A 14,651-nucleotide genomic window follows, 5' to 3' on the forward strand; every position below is an offset into this window, starting at 1 on the left:
ATACCATCTCTGTCCCAAGGAGTTTACGTTCTTGCACAGCTGAGAGATAGAGAAGTGTACAAACACTGGTAGCAGTAGAAACAGGTGTTACTGAGAGAAAGCAGAACAAGTGTATAGATGTGTTTTGGAGGTGGTGACATCCTGGCTTATGGTTTCAACTCTATTCTCTACAGGTTCTGTTCTGTGGATTTAACAGTCCCTGGGCAGAGCTAGAAGTCTTGGGTGTTGGGCAAGATGAGCTCCTCTGTGAATGTCTACATCAACAATGGTTCCTGTGATAAGCTGCTGTCTTACCTGATGGGCCTGGATCAGTTGCAGCTGGAGGAATTCAAGCTGTGTCTCCAGTCCCCAGAGCTGCTGTTTGGGAACTTCCAGAAGATCCCCTGGGCAAACTTGAAAGCCAGTGATCCTGCTAATATGTTAAGTCTGTTGGGTGAATACTTTTCAGAAAGGCAGATATGGGAAGTGACCCTCAGCATCTTTGAGAACATGAATCTGACTTCATTGTGTGTGGAAGTTAGAGCAATACTGAATGGTGAGTGGATCCACAGGAGGGATGGAGGGAGGGGGGGTACAGAGGGACATCTGCTTTGTGCTCATATGAGCAAGGAGATTGTTGGTGGATTTTTATGGGGCCATGCCAAATTGCTACCCCTGAAAAATCCCCCTGCTGGGCTATGAAAGTTTCAGGTAAAGGTATGAAGGCTACAATGATTTGGAGCTCTAGTCTGGAAGGGAATGGTGATTCCAAGCAGAAAGAGGAAACTGAGAGGTACACTCAGTTGTGTTGCAAACCTTCTTTTGAAAATACAGATTACCTCCTGGAGGGGAGGTGGGTGAGGGGATGGGGTAACTCAGTGATGGGCATTAAGGAGGGCACATGTTGTGATGAGTGCTGTGTGTGTCACACAACTGGTAATTTATTGAACACCTATCTGAAACTAATGATGTACTATACATTGGCTAACTGAATTTAAATTTAAAAAAAGAGAAAATACAGACTTCTTCCAATGCAGCTATAGTATTAGGGAATGATTGGGGTGTAACAGGAATTTCATGTTTGCTTACACAAGATTATTTTTCCTACAAGGGAAACACGAGGTAAATGCCAACACAACAAAATAAGGGGCACCTGGGTGGTTCACTGGGTTAAGCCTCTGCCTTTGACTCAGGTCGTGATCCCAGGATCCTGGGATCAAGCCCCACATCAGGCTCTCTGCTCCACTGGGGAGTCCGCTTCCACCCCTTTCCCTCTCTCTGCCTACTGGTGATCTCTGTCAAATAAATAAAAATTTTAAAAAAAACTTTACCCAGCTGAGCCAAGCCATGAAGGAATATACAAAATGTACATGCACATACACACCTCAAACATCTACCAGCTACCCTAGCACAAGCCACATCCACCCAGAACTTACTGTCTGATTTTAGATTGCTTGTTCACCTTCACAGTTCCTTACAAGCTGTAACACTTTCCACACCTGCAAGCAAATGTCGGGCACTTTTAAATTATTGTTTGTTTGATTGATTGATTGCGTTACGTTAGTCACCATAAAATACATCATTAGTTTTTTAAAAATTTCAGTGTTCCAGAATTCATTGTTTATGTACCACACCCAGTGCTCCATGCAATACATGCCCTCCATAAAATCCATTCTCCATAAAATATCATTCTCGGAGGTATAGCTCAGTGGGAGAGCATTTGACTGCATAAAATATCACTCTCCATGGGGGAAAAATGAGAGCCTTCCCACTGAGATCAGGAACATGACAAGGATTCTTGCTCTCACCACTCTTGTTCAGCATAGTACTAGAAGTCCTAGCAACAACAGTCAGACAACAAAGAAATAAACAGATATTTAAATTGGCAAATAAAAGAAATAAATTTGCAAATAAATAAATAAATAAAAGGTATTCAAATTGCCAAAGAAGTCAAACTCTCTCTCTTTGTGGATGACATGATACTTTATGTGGAAAACCCAAAAGACCACCCCCAAACCACTAGAACTCATACAGCAGCAATTCAGAAATCCACTTTTGGGGACACCTGGGTGGCTCAGTTGGTTGGACAACTGCCTTCAGCTCAAGTCATGATCCCGGAGTCCCGGGATCGAGTCCCGCATCGGGCTCCCAGCTCCATGGGGAGTCTGCTTCTCCCTCTGACCTTCTCCTCGCTCATGCTCTCTCTCTCATAAGTAAATAAATAAAATCTTAAAAAAAAAAAGAAGAAAGAAATCCACTTTTGCAGCCAGGATACAAAATCAATGCACAGAAATCAGTTGCTTTCTTATACACTAACAATGAAACTGTAGAAAAGGCAACTAGAGAATCAGTTCCATTTACAATAGCACCAAAACCCACAGGATATCTTGGAATAAACTTAATTTATTTTATTTTTATTTTTTTAAGGTAAAGTGCATGCTGTGTTTGTGGAGGCATTGCAGTAGCTAGCTAGCTGCCTGGTGTGCTATTGAATTGTGTAGTATTTACTGGGACAGTGATGTGTTTCATAACCGGTTAGCAAGTGTGAAACTGTGCTACTATTTTTGTTGGAATCCTTTTTCTGAATGTATCACTGATCTCATTTTCCTGTAAAATAAAAACCCATGTGGTGTTTATCCCGTTTTCTCTCTTCAGTGAGCTTTAGGAGTGCATATGCCACTTGATGGCAGAACCAGTTGTCTCTGAGACCGGTACAAAATCGTCCTAACTTTTGGTGGTATCTGTTATGAGCCAGGCATCGATCTTGATGCCTCCTGTGCATTTGTACGTAGTCTTTACTACGCTCATAAGATGTAGTGTTGTCCCACTTTTGCAGACGAGGAAACAGTCCAGAGGTCAAGTGAATTGTCCAAGGTCACAGAGCTGGTGACTTCAACCCAGGTAGTGGATCTCCAGAGGCTCTGTGCTTGACTGTACACTGCTTCCTTTGCCCCAGAATGAGGGCATGAGTTCTAAGCAGTAGGGATGGGAGCTGGCAATATGTTATTTTCCAAATCAGAGATTCCGAGTCTTGGAAATTCAGGCTCTATGGATCTTCAGGTGGGTAGGAGGATAGGGTGGGGATGAGATTTCCCTGTCTACCCACCATCCTTTCTCCATTCCCTCCCCCTCCCTGACTTCCCCCTTCATTTGAAATTCCTCATTTACTCTTGTGTAGAATGGGCAGGTGTTGAACAGAGAGCTGGAGAGTGGAACCTAGAATCCTTAAATCCTGTTGTTGACTGGTGATCCCAGAGGGAGGCTTGTGCACAGAGGAAAATGTCATTTAAGGAACGACCTCCTTCCTGGCCACTGGTCCTTTATAAGTGCTGTAGAGCCAGTGTTGTAGAGCCTGGCACATTGGAAGATTCCATTTTTCCTCGTCCCTATTTGGTTCCTGGGCGACTTGTGAAGGGGGTGTGGCATATGGAGGACACCTCGCCAGCAGGAAAGAGCCCTAGACCACATCATGTCCTGGCAATGTGAGCGATGATACAAAGGTCCAGCAGGTCAGGATAGCTTCCATTTCCCCTTGGCTCCATTTTCTAGGAAATATGGCATAATGAGAGTGTCTGTGCTTGAACGATGCTGTGTTATGAGTATGTGAATGCATGTGTGTCTACAAGTCTATGTGTGTTATCTTTCGGGGGCCCTGGGTTTAGGTTTGGTATCAGAATGCCAGGATTCAAAGCCTCGCCCATCTAACCAACTATAACTCAGGGCAAATGACTTACCACTGAGCTCTCTGTTCTCTCTTCTTGAAAACCTGGCCAACTGTACCTACCTCTGCATTTCTAGGATGAAATGCTTAGAAGATGAGAAAGTTTTCACACATTTGTTTATCTTTGGGATAGTTTTCTCTGGATTCCAGGTTCTAGTTTGAGACAATGCCAGATGGCCTGTATCAGAACTGGAAATGTCCTTGTCATTGCATGGCACATATCTTCCACCCTACCCAAGTTTGTTCTGACAGATTTTGGGTAGGTGAATCTGTGATTTCCCTGCAAAAGGGAAGTCAGGACTGGGATTTTTTTTTTTAAAAAAAAGGAATTGTACTTAAATTCTAGGCTATGGCGTTGGCTCTTTTTTAAAAAATTAATTTATTTTCAGCATAACAGTATTCATTATTTTTTCACTACCCCCATTGCATTGCTCCATGCAATCTGTGCCCTCTATAAATAAGTGGCCCCAGCTAGATCTAGAGCCTTTAGTTTAATGTATCTAGATATAGATTGTGGCAGCAAGGCTATAATCTGGAGGGATCCCCTCACTGGGTTTATGTGCAACAGAGGAAATGCAATGTGTCATGTAGTTGATGTACAGGTAAATGGAGCTAGTGATGAGGGGATGATCTTAACTTACTGTGCTATGCTCCTAAGATTCCCCATTCAGTTTCCCTATTGCTAGGAGAGCTGACCCAACCCTGGAAAGACCCTACAGGTAGGCTCTGTGAGGCTCCTCAAAATTTGTTTTTGTTTTTGTTTTTTGGCCAAGTTCACCATGGTAGAGAGTGATGGGTGGTAGTGGTTCAAAGGAACATGCAGCATGAAGAAGCAGCCCAGGACCCAGCTAGGTACCCAGATCACATCCTGCAAGCCTTGACAACCAGTAGAATTATAAATGTTAGAGCCATGTCTCCGTTAGAGCTGTTATCCCTATGGGACATTGGCTTATAGCAGCTAAGCACTGAACAGTAGAATAAGTTACTGCTGTGTGAGTTAGACATGGAAGGGGCCCTTCAGCTCATGAGGAATGAGGCATTCAGAGTGGTTTTGTGGAATATATGGAGAGGGGCTTGGTTTAGAACCCAATTCTTCGTGCTTTTATTTTTATGGTGCTCTAGTGTGTGTGCATAAATAGAATGTTTTCTATGTGCTGGGCATTTTACATACTTGGGATAAGAAAGCAAACAGAGGCTAATCATTTGGGTCCCACCTTCAGTGGGGTGAAGAGAGGTACTGAAGGTAAGAAATAAGTACACTACATGGTATGTTAGGAGGTAACAAAGGGAATGGAAAGAGAAAGGTGAATAGGGAGAGTCTTGGGTGTGTGTTGTAGGGATCAGGTGCAGTTCTAATCAGGTCTGCCCAGCACCACTGAACTAAAATTTGAGCAAAGACTTGGGAGAAGAGAAGGTGGGTCATATGAGTGTTGGGAGAGTGTGTTCCTGATGGGGGGATGGCTGGACCTAAAGAATGTGAGTTGATGGAGCTAGGGGATGTGATTCCTGTGTCTTCAGTCTCAGGCTTGTCAGGGCAGTCCTTGGCTCTGCAGAGAGCATCCATCACTGGCCATTTTCAGCCCGTATCTCAATATCCCACTATCACTATTTGTTGCAGAGATGACACAGTCATGGGGACCCCAAGATCCAAACCAAGAAGCAGCAGAGATTCCAGAAGAAGAAAAAGGTTTGTATGCTACTTTATGGTGATTGTGGACAAATTGCTTGATGGGTCATCCATTTTGTTGGGTCTCTAATTGTCATCACCTCTGAAGTTTTCTTCTCTAATTGTCATCACTTCTGAAATTTTCTTCAATTTATACCATTCCCCACCTGTTCTTGCATTGCTGCTTATTGAATAATAAGTTGCTGTAAACTAGGTAATTTCTGACTCCACTGTCTGTTCTTAGATACCAGTGTCTGTTTCTGGACATTGTGATTTTGTTGAATTAACAGGTAACTGTATTTTTTGGGTACCAGTTGATTGTTGGAGATTTTCATGTTGACAAAATAATAAATGCAACTATGGAACAGGCTTGGATTTCTCAAATATATGTACTGGTGTATAATCCAGAAAGAATCCCAGAAACCTAAAACTTGTAATGAAAAACATCAATCCATTGCTTAACCCTTGAGTTCTGTAGAAGCAACTATATGCTACTCTTGACTGCCACTTAACTATCTCTATGCTCATAAAGGGGTTAACATACACTGCAACTTCTTGGCTTTTCTTTTTTTTTTTCCATTAACATATAATGTATTATTTGCCCCAGGGGTGCAGGTCTGTGAATCATTAGGCTTACACATTTCATAGCTCTCACCATAGCACATACCCTCCCCAGTGTCCATAACCCAACCACGTGCTCCCTAAACCCCTCTGCCCCAGCAACCGTCAGTTTATTTAATGAGACTAAGAGTCTCTTATGGTTTGTCTCCCTCCCAATCCCATCTTGTTTCATTTTTTCATTTTTTCCCCTCCCTACCCCCATGACTCTCCACCCTGCCCTTTGAATTCCTCATATCAGAGAGATCATATGATAATTGTTTTTCTCTGATTGACTTATTTCGCTTAGCATAATACCCTCTAGTTCCACCCATGTCATTGCAAATAGCAAGATGTCATTTTTTTAGATGGTTGTATAATATTGCATTTTGTGTGTGTGTGTGTGTGCCATATATATATTTTTTTAGATTTTATTTATTTGAAAGAGAGAATGAGAGAGAGCATGAGAGCTGAGAGGGTCAGAGGGAGAAGTGGACTCCCCAGGGAGCTGGGAGCCTGATGTGGGACTAGATCCCGGGACTCTGAGATCATGAGCTGAGCTGAAGGTAGTTGTTTAACCAGCTGAGCCACATATTCTTTATCCATTCATCTGTTGATGGACATCTAGGTTCTTTGCATAGTTTGGCTATTGTGGACATTGCTGCTATAAACATTTGGGTGCACGTGACCCTTTGGATCACTACATTTGTATCTTTAGGGTAAATACCCAGTAGTGCAATTGCTGGGTTGTAGGGTAGCTCTACTTTTTTTTTCATAGATACAACATTTATTTTATTCTATTTTTTGTTTTTTTTTTAATTTATTTTTTATTTATTTTCAGCATAACAGTATTTATTATTTTTGCACCATACCCAGTGCTCCATGCAATCCGTGCCCTCTATAATACCCACCACCTGGTACCCCGACCTCCCACCCCCAACCCCTTCAAAACCCTCAGATTCTTTTTCAGAGTCCATAGTCTCTCATGGTTCACCCCCCCCCCCTTCCAATTTCCCCCAACTCCCTTCTCCTCTCTATCTCCCCATGTTCTCCACGCTATTTGTTATGCTCCATAAATAAGTGAAACCATATGATACTTTACTCTCTCTGCTTGACTTATTTCACTCAGCATAATCTCTTCCAGTCCCATCCATGCTGCTACAAAATTGGGTATTCGTCCTTTCTGATGGAGGCATAATACTCCATAGTGTATGTGGACCACATCTTCCTTATCCATTCGTCCGTTGAAGGGCATCTTGCTTCTTTCCACAGTTTGGCGATCGTGGCCATTGCTGCTATAAACATTGGGGGTACAGATGGCCCTTCTTTTCACTACATCTGTATCTTTGGGGTAAATACCCAGTAGTGCAATGGCAGGGTCATAGGGAAGTTCTATTTTTAATTTCTTGAGGAATCTCCACACTGTTCTCCAAAGTGGCTGCACCAACTTGCATTCCCATCAGCAGTGTAAGAGGGTTCCCCTTCTCCACATCCCCTCCAACACATGTTGTCTCCTGTCTTGCTAATTTTGGCCATTCTAACTGGTGAAAGGTGATATCTCAATGTGGTTTTAATTTGAATCTCCCTGATGGCTAGTGATGATGAACATTTTTTCATGTGTCTGATAGCCATTTGTATGTCTCCATTGGAGAAGTGTCTGTTCATATCTTCTGCCCATTTTTTGATGATTGTCTGTTTTGTGTGTGTTGAGTTTGAGGAGTTCATTATAGATCCTGGATATCAACCTTTTGTCCATACTGTCATTTGCAAATATCTTCTCCCATTCCGTGGATTGCCTCTTTGTTTTTTTGACTGTTTCCTTTGCTGTGCAGAAGCTTTTGATTTTGATGAAGTCCCAAGTAGCTCTATTTTTTTTAATTTTTTATTTCTTTTCAGCATAACAGTATTCTTTGTTTTTGCACCACACCCAGTGCTCCATGCAATCTGTGCCCTCCCTAATACCCACCACCTGGTTCCCCCAACCTCCCACCTCCCCCCCGCCCCTTCAAAGCCTTCAGATTCAGAGTCCATAGTCTCTCATGGTTCATCTCCCCTTCCAATTTCCCTCAACTCCCTTCTCTCCTTCTCCCCTTGTCCTCCATGTTATTTGTTATCTCCACAAATAAGTGAAACTATATGATACTTGACTCTCTCTGCTTGACTGATTTCACTCAACATAATCTCTTCCAGTCCCATCCATGTTGCTACAAAATTGGGTATTCGTCCTTTCTGATGGAGGCATAATACTCCATAGTGTATATGGACCACATCTTCCGTATCCATTCGTCTGTTGAAGGGCATCTTGGTTCTTTCCACAGTTTGGCGACCGTGGCCATTGCTGCTATGAATATTGGGGTACAGATGGTCCTTCTTTTCACTACATCTGTATCTTTGGGGTAAATACCCAGTAGTGCAATTGCAGGGTCATGGGGGTAGCTCTATATTTAATTTCTTAAGGAATGTCCACACTGTTTTCCAAAGGCTGCACCAATTTGTATTACCACCAGCAGTGTAAGAGGGTTCCCCTTTCTCCACATCCTCAATTTTTAACTTTTTGAGGAACCTCCACACTGTTCCAGAGTGGCTGCACCAGCTTGCATTCCCACCAACAGTGTAGGAGGGTTCTCCTTTTTCTGCATCCTCCCTTACATCTGTTGTTTCCTGACTTGTTAATATTAGTCATTCTGACTGGTGCGAGGTGGTATCTCACTGTAGTTTTGATTTATATTTCCCTGATGCCGAGTGATTTTGAGCACTTTTTCATGTGTCTGTTGCCTATTTGGATCTCTTCTTTGCCAAAACGTCTGTTCATGTCTTCTGCCCATTTCTTGATTGGGTTATTTGTTCTGGGTAAGTTCTTTATAGATAAGTTCTTTATAGATTTTGGATACTAGCCCTTTATCTGATATGTCATTTGTAAGTTTCTTCTCCCATTCTGTCAGTTGTCTTTTGGTTTTGTTGACTGTTTCCTTTGCTGTGCAAAAGCTTTTAATCTTGATGAAGTCCCAATAGTTCACTTTTGCCCTTGCTTCCTTTGCCTTGGCAATGTTTCTAGGAAGAAGTTGCTGCAGCTGAGGTCGAAGAGGTTGCTGTCTGTATTCTCAAGGATTTTCATAGATTCCTGTCTCACATTGAGATCTTCCATCCATTTTTAGTCTTTTTTGTGTATGGTGTGAGGAAATGGTCCTGTTCCATTATTCTGGATGTGGCTGTCCAATTTTCCCAACACCATTTGTTGAAGAGACTGTCTTTTTTTCCACTGGACATTCTTTCCTGATTTGTTGAAGATTAGCTGTCCACAGAGATAGGGTCCATTTCTGGACTCTCTATTCTGTTCCATTGATCTATGTGTCTACCATACTGTTTTGAGGATTACAGCTTTGTAATAGAGCTTGAAGTCCGGAATTGTGATGCCACAAACTTTTTTCTTTTTTCTTTGTTAAAGATTTTATTTATTTGACAGAGATCACAAGTAGGCAGAGAGACAGGTAGAGAGTGGTGGGGGGGGGGAGCAGGCTCCCCGCTGAGCAGAGAGCCCTACGTGCGGCTCAATCCCAGGATCTGAGATCATGACCTGAGCCGAAGACAGAGGCTTAGCCCACTGAGCCACCCAGGCGCCCCTGGTTTTCTTTTTCAACATTCCACTGGCTATTTCTGGTTCCATAAAAATTTTAGGATTATTTATTCCATTTCTTTGAAAAAAAATTGATGGTATTTTGCTAGGGATTGCATTTAATGTGTAGATTGCTTTAGGTAGCATAGACATTTTCACAATATTTGTTCTTCCATGCTATGAGCATGGAAAATTTTTCCATTTCTTTGTGTCTTCCTCAATTTCTTTCATGAGTACTTTATAGTTTTCTGAGTACAGATTCTTTGCCTGTTTGGTTAGGATTATTCCAAGGTATCTTACAGTTTTGGGAGCAATTGTAAATGGGATCGACTTCTTAATTTCTCCTCTGCCTTGCTGTTGGTGTATAGAAATGCAACTGATTTCTGTGCATTGATTTTATATCCTGACACTTTATTCCTGTATGAGTTCCACCAGTTTTAGAGTAGATTTTTTTGGGGTTTTCTACACAAAGTATATCATATGCAAAGAGTTAGAGTTTGACTTCTTCTTTGCTGATTTGGATGCCTCTTATTTCTTTTTGTTGTCTGATTGCTGAGGCTAGGACATCTAGTACTATGTTGAATAGCAGTGGTGATAATGGACATCCCTGCTGTGTTCCTGACCTTAGGGGAAAACTCTCAGTTTTTCCTCATTGAGAATGATATTTGCTGTGGGTTTTTCATAGATGTCTTTGATGATATTGAGGTATGTACCTACTATCCATACACTGTGAAGAGTTTTGATCAAGAAAGGGTGCTGTACTTTGTCAAATGCTTTATTCGTACCTATGAGAATATCATATGGTTCTTGTTATTTCTTTTATTAATGTCTTATATCACATTGATTGATTTATGGATGTTGAACCAACATTGCAGCGCAGGAATAAAGCCCACTTTTTCATGCTGAATAATCCTTTTAATGTACTCTTGGATCCTATTGGCTAATATATTGGTGAGAACTTTTGTACCCATGTTCACCAAGAGTATTGGTTTGTAATTCTCCTTTGGGTTCTTTGGGTTCTTTGTCTGGTTTTGGGATCAAAGTCATGCTGGCCTCATGAAATGAGTTTCAAAGTTTTCCTTCCATTTCTATTTTTTTGGAACAGTTTCAGGAGGATAAGTATTAATTCTTCTTTAAATGTTTGGTAGAATTCCTCTGGGAAGCCGTCTGGCCCTGGGCTCTTGTTTGTTGGGAGATTTTGGATGACTGCTTCAATCTCCTTACTGGTTATGGGTCTGTTCAGGTTTTCTATTTCTTCCTGGTTCAGTTCTGGTAGTTTATACGTCTCTAGGAATGCATCCATTTCTTCCAGATTGTCAAATTTGCTGGTGTATAGTCACTCATAATATGTTCTTATAATTGTTTGTATTTCTTTGGTGCTGATTGTGATATCTCCTCTTTCATTCATAATTTTATTAATTTGAGTCCTTTCTCTTTTCTTTTTGATAAGTCTGGTCAGGGGGTTATCAGACTTATTAATTCTTTCAAAGAACTAGTTCCTAGTTTCATTCATTTGTTCTACTATTCTTTTGGTTTCTGTTTCATTGATTTCTGGTCTGATTTTTGTTATTTCTCTTCTCCTGCTGGGTTTAGGCTTTCTTTGTTGTTCTTTTTCCAGCTCCTCTAGGCGTAGGGTTAGATTTTATATTTAAGGCCTTTCTTGTTTCTTGAGAAGGGCTTGTATTGCTATGTACTTTCCTCTCAGGACTACCTTTGCTGTAACCCAAAGATTTTGAACAATTGTGTTTTCATTTTCATTTGTTTCAATGAACTTTTTTTTATCTTCCTTAACTTTTTAACTTTTATTTTTTTAAATTTCTTTTCAGTGTGCCAGAATCCATTGTTTACTAAAATTCTTTAATTTCTCAGTTGACTCATTCGTCTTTAGTAGGATGTTCTTTAGCCTCCATGTTGTTGGTTCTTTCCAACTTGTGATTGCGTTCTAGTTTCAGAGCATTGTGGTCTGAAAATATGCAGGGAATGATCCCAATCTTTTGGTGCCAGTTGAGACCTGATTTATGACCCAGGATGTGATCTATTCTGGAGGATGTTCCATGTGCGCTATAGAAGAATGTGTATTCTGTTGCTTTGGGATGGAATGTTCTGAATATAACTGTGATGTCCATTTGGTCCAGTGTGCCATTAAAGGCCTTTATTTCCTTGTTGATCTTTTGCTTGGATGATCTGTCCATTTCAGTAAGGGGAGTGTTAAAGTCCCCTACTATTATTGTATTATTGTTGATGTGTTTCTTTGATTTTGTTATTAATTGGTTTATATAGTTGGCTGCTCCCACATTAGGGGCATAGATATTTAAAATTTTTAGATCTTCTTGTTGTACAGACCCTTTGAGTATGATATAGTGTCCTTCCTCATCTCTCATTATAGGCTTTGGCTTAAAATCTAATTTATCTGTTATAAGGATTGCCACCCCTGCTTTCTTTTGAATTTACTTTTGAATTTACCATTAGCATGGTAAATTGTTTTCCATCCCCTCACTTTAAATCTGGAGGTGTCTTTGGGTCTAAAATGAGTTTCTTGTAGACAGCATATTAATGAGTCTTGTTTTTTATCCATTTTGATATCCTGTGTATTTTGATTGGGGCATTTAGCCCATTTACATTTAGGGTAACTATTGAAAGATACGAATTTAGTGCCATTGTATTACCTGTAAGGTGACTGTTACTGTATGTTGTCTCTGTTCCTTTCTGATCTATTACTTTGAGACTTTCTCTTTGCTTAGAGGACCCCTTTCAATATTTCCTGTAGGGCTGGTTTGGTGTTTGCAAATTCTTTAAATTTTCATTTGTCCTGGAAGCTTTTTATCTCCCCTATTTCCTATGACAGCCTAGCTGGATATAGTATAATTGGCTGCAAATTTTTCTTATTTAGTGCTCTAAATATGTCATGCCAGTCCTTTCTGGCTTGCCAGGTCTCTGTGGATAAGTCTGCTGTCAATCTAATATTTATACTATTATATGTTACAGACTTCTTGTCCTGAGCTGCTTCCAGGATTTTCTCTTTGTCACTAAGACTTGTAAGTTTCACTATTAGATGATGGGGTGTGGACCTATTTTTATTGATTTCTGAGGGGGGTTCTCTGTGCCACCTAGATTTTGATCCTTGTTCCCTTCTCAAAATTGGGGAAATTCTCTGCTATAATTTGTTCCAGTATACCTTCTGCCCTTCTCTTTCTTTTTCTTCTGGGATCCCAATTATTCTAATATTGTTTCATCTTCTGGTATCACTTATCTCTCGAATTCTCCCCTCATGGTCCAGTAGTTGTCTCTCTTTTGCTCAGTTCTTTATTCTCCATCATTTGGTCTCTCTTTTGCTCAGTTCTTTATTCTCCATCATTTGGTCTTCTATATCACTAATTCTTTCTTCTGCCTCATTCATTCTAGCCGTAAGATCCTCCATTTTTTATTACACCTTGTTAATAGCTTTTTTATTTTAACTTGGTTAGATTTTAGTTCTTCTATTTTTCCAGAAAGAGATTCTCTAGTATCTTCCATGGTTTTCTTGAGCCCAGCTAGCACCTTGATAATCATCATTCTGAACTCTAGTTCTGACATTTTAATAATGTCCATATTGATTAGGTCCCTAGCCATCAGTACTGCCTCTTGTTCATTTTTTTTTTTTTGGAGGTGTTTTACACCTTGTCTTTTTATCCAGATAAGAACAGATGAATGAGAGAAAAAATACCAAAAGGGTAGTAATGACCCCAGAAAAAAATACACTAACCAAGTCAGAAGAGACCCAAAACCAGGGGGAGAAGAAAGCGGGGGCAGGGGGAAACAATAAATAAGTAACTAAATATTTATTAGACTGGTGAATAGAACAGAGACACACTTGATTTTGGTTGTATTTTTGTCTGTTAGAAGAAACTACCTCCCAAAATTTTAAAGAAATATATATATATGCACACACATACACACAGACACAAAAATAAGGGTAAACATGATTAAGGGATAGAATAGGACTGTAAAGATGAAAATTTAAAAAGATCCTATAAAAGGAATTGATAAGAAAAGTTGGTTGGAAAAAAAAGAAAAAAACGTGATCAGGCTGGAGACTAGAGCAAAGCCATTCACAATATTTAGGGTATATTTTGATCTATTAGAGGAAATTGTATCCCAAAATTTAAAAAAAAACCTATATGTATATAAAAAATAAGGTTAAATACAATGAAGGGATAGAATATGACTATAACAATGAAATTTTTAAAAGACTTTAAAAAGGTATTGATAAGATAAAATAGTTTGAAAATGTTAAAATAGGAAAGAGGAAACGTTTTTTAGAATAAGAAAAAAATAAAATTAAAAAAAGTTAACTTTGCAAGACTAAAGGATCATGGGGGAAAAGCCAAGAATTCTGTATGTTGCTTTCCCCGATGTCAAAGAGGTTACTGCCTATGTTCTCCTCTAGGATTCTGAAGCATTCCTATCTCACATTGAAGTCTCTCATGCATTTTGAGTTTATCTTTGTGTATGGTGTAAGGGAATGGTTGAGTTTCATTCTTCTACATATAGCTGTCCAATTTTCCCAGCACCATTTATTGAAGAGACTGGTTTTTTTTCCACTGGATATTTTTTCCTGTTTTGTCGATGATTATTTGACCAGAGAGTTGAGGGTCCATATCTGGGCTGTCTACTCTGTTGCACTGGTCTATGCGTCTGTTTTTGTGCCAGTACCATGCTGTCTGGGTGATTCCAGCTTTGTAATAAAGCTTGAAATCAGGCAATGTGATGCCCTCAGCTTTCTTTTTCTTTTTCAACATTTCCTTAGCAATTCAGGGTCTCTTCTGATTCCATACAAATTTTAGGATTGTTTGTTCCAGCTCTTTGAAAAATGCTGGTGGAATTTTGATCGGAATGGCACTGAAAGTATAGATTGCTCTGCAGTACAGACATTTTAACAATGTTTATTCTTCCTATCTATGAGCATGGAATGGTCTTCCATCATTTTGTGTCTTCTTAATTTCTTTCATTGAGTGTTCTGTAGTTCCTCAGGTACAGATCCTTACCTCTTTGGTTAGGTTTATTCCCAGGTATCTTATGGTTCTTGGTGCTATAGT

The 14,651-nt window shown here is 40.1% G+C and overlaps 1 protein-coding gene across 1 annotated transcript in view; it reads left to right on the forward strand.

Moving 5' to 3' along the window:
• Nucleotides 1-234: 234 nt before the first annotated feature.
• Nucleotides 235-14,651, forward strand: part of NLRP13 (NLR family pyrin domain containing 13) — a gene marked incomplete at both ends in the record, with an annotated part of 37,500 nt that continues 23,083 nt past the window's right edge. The window contains one exon of the mRNA XM_082711133.1: nt 235-535. Within this exon, the coding sequence (XP_082567259.1) occupies nt 235-535 (301 nt within the window). The remainder of the gene's footprint in view (nt 536-14,651) is intronic.

The sequence above is a fragment of the Mustela nivalis genome (genome assembly GCF_964662115.1).
Source record: "Mustela nivalis genome assembly, chromosome: 18".
Taxonomy (NCBI): domain Eukaryota; kingdom Metazoa; phylum Chordata; class Mammalia; order Carnivora; family Mustelidae; genus Mustela; species Mustela nivalis.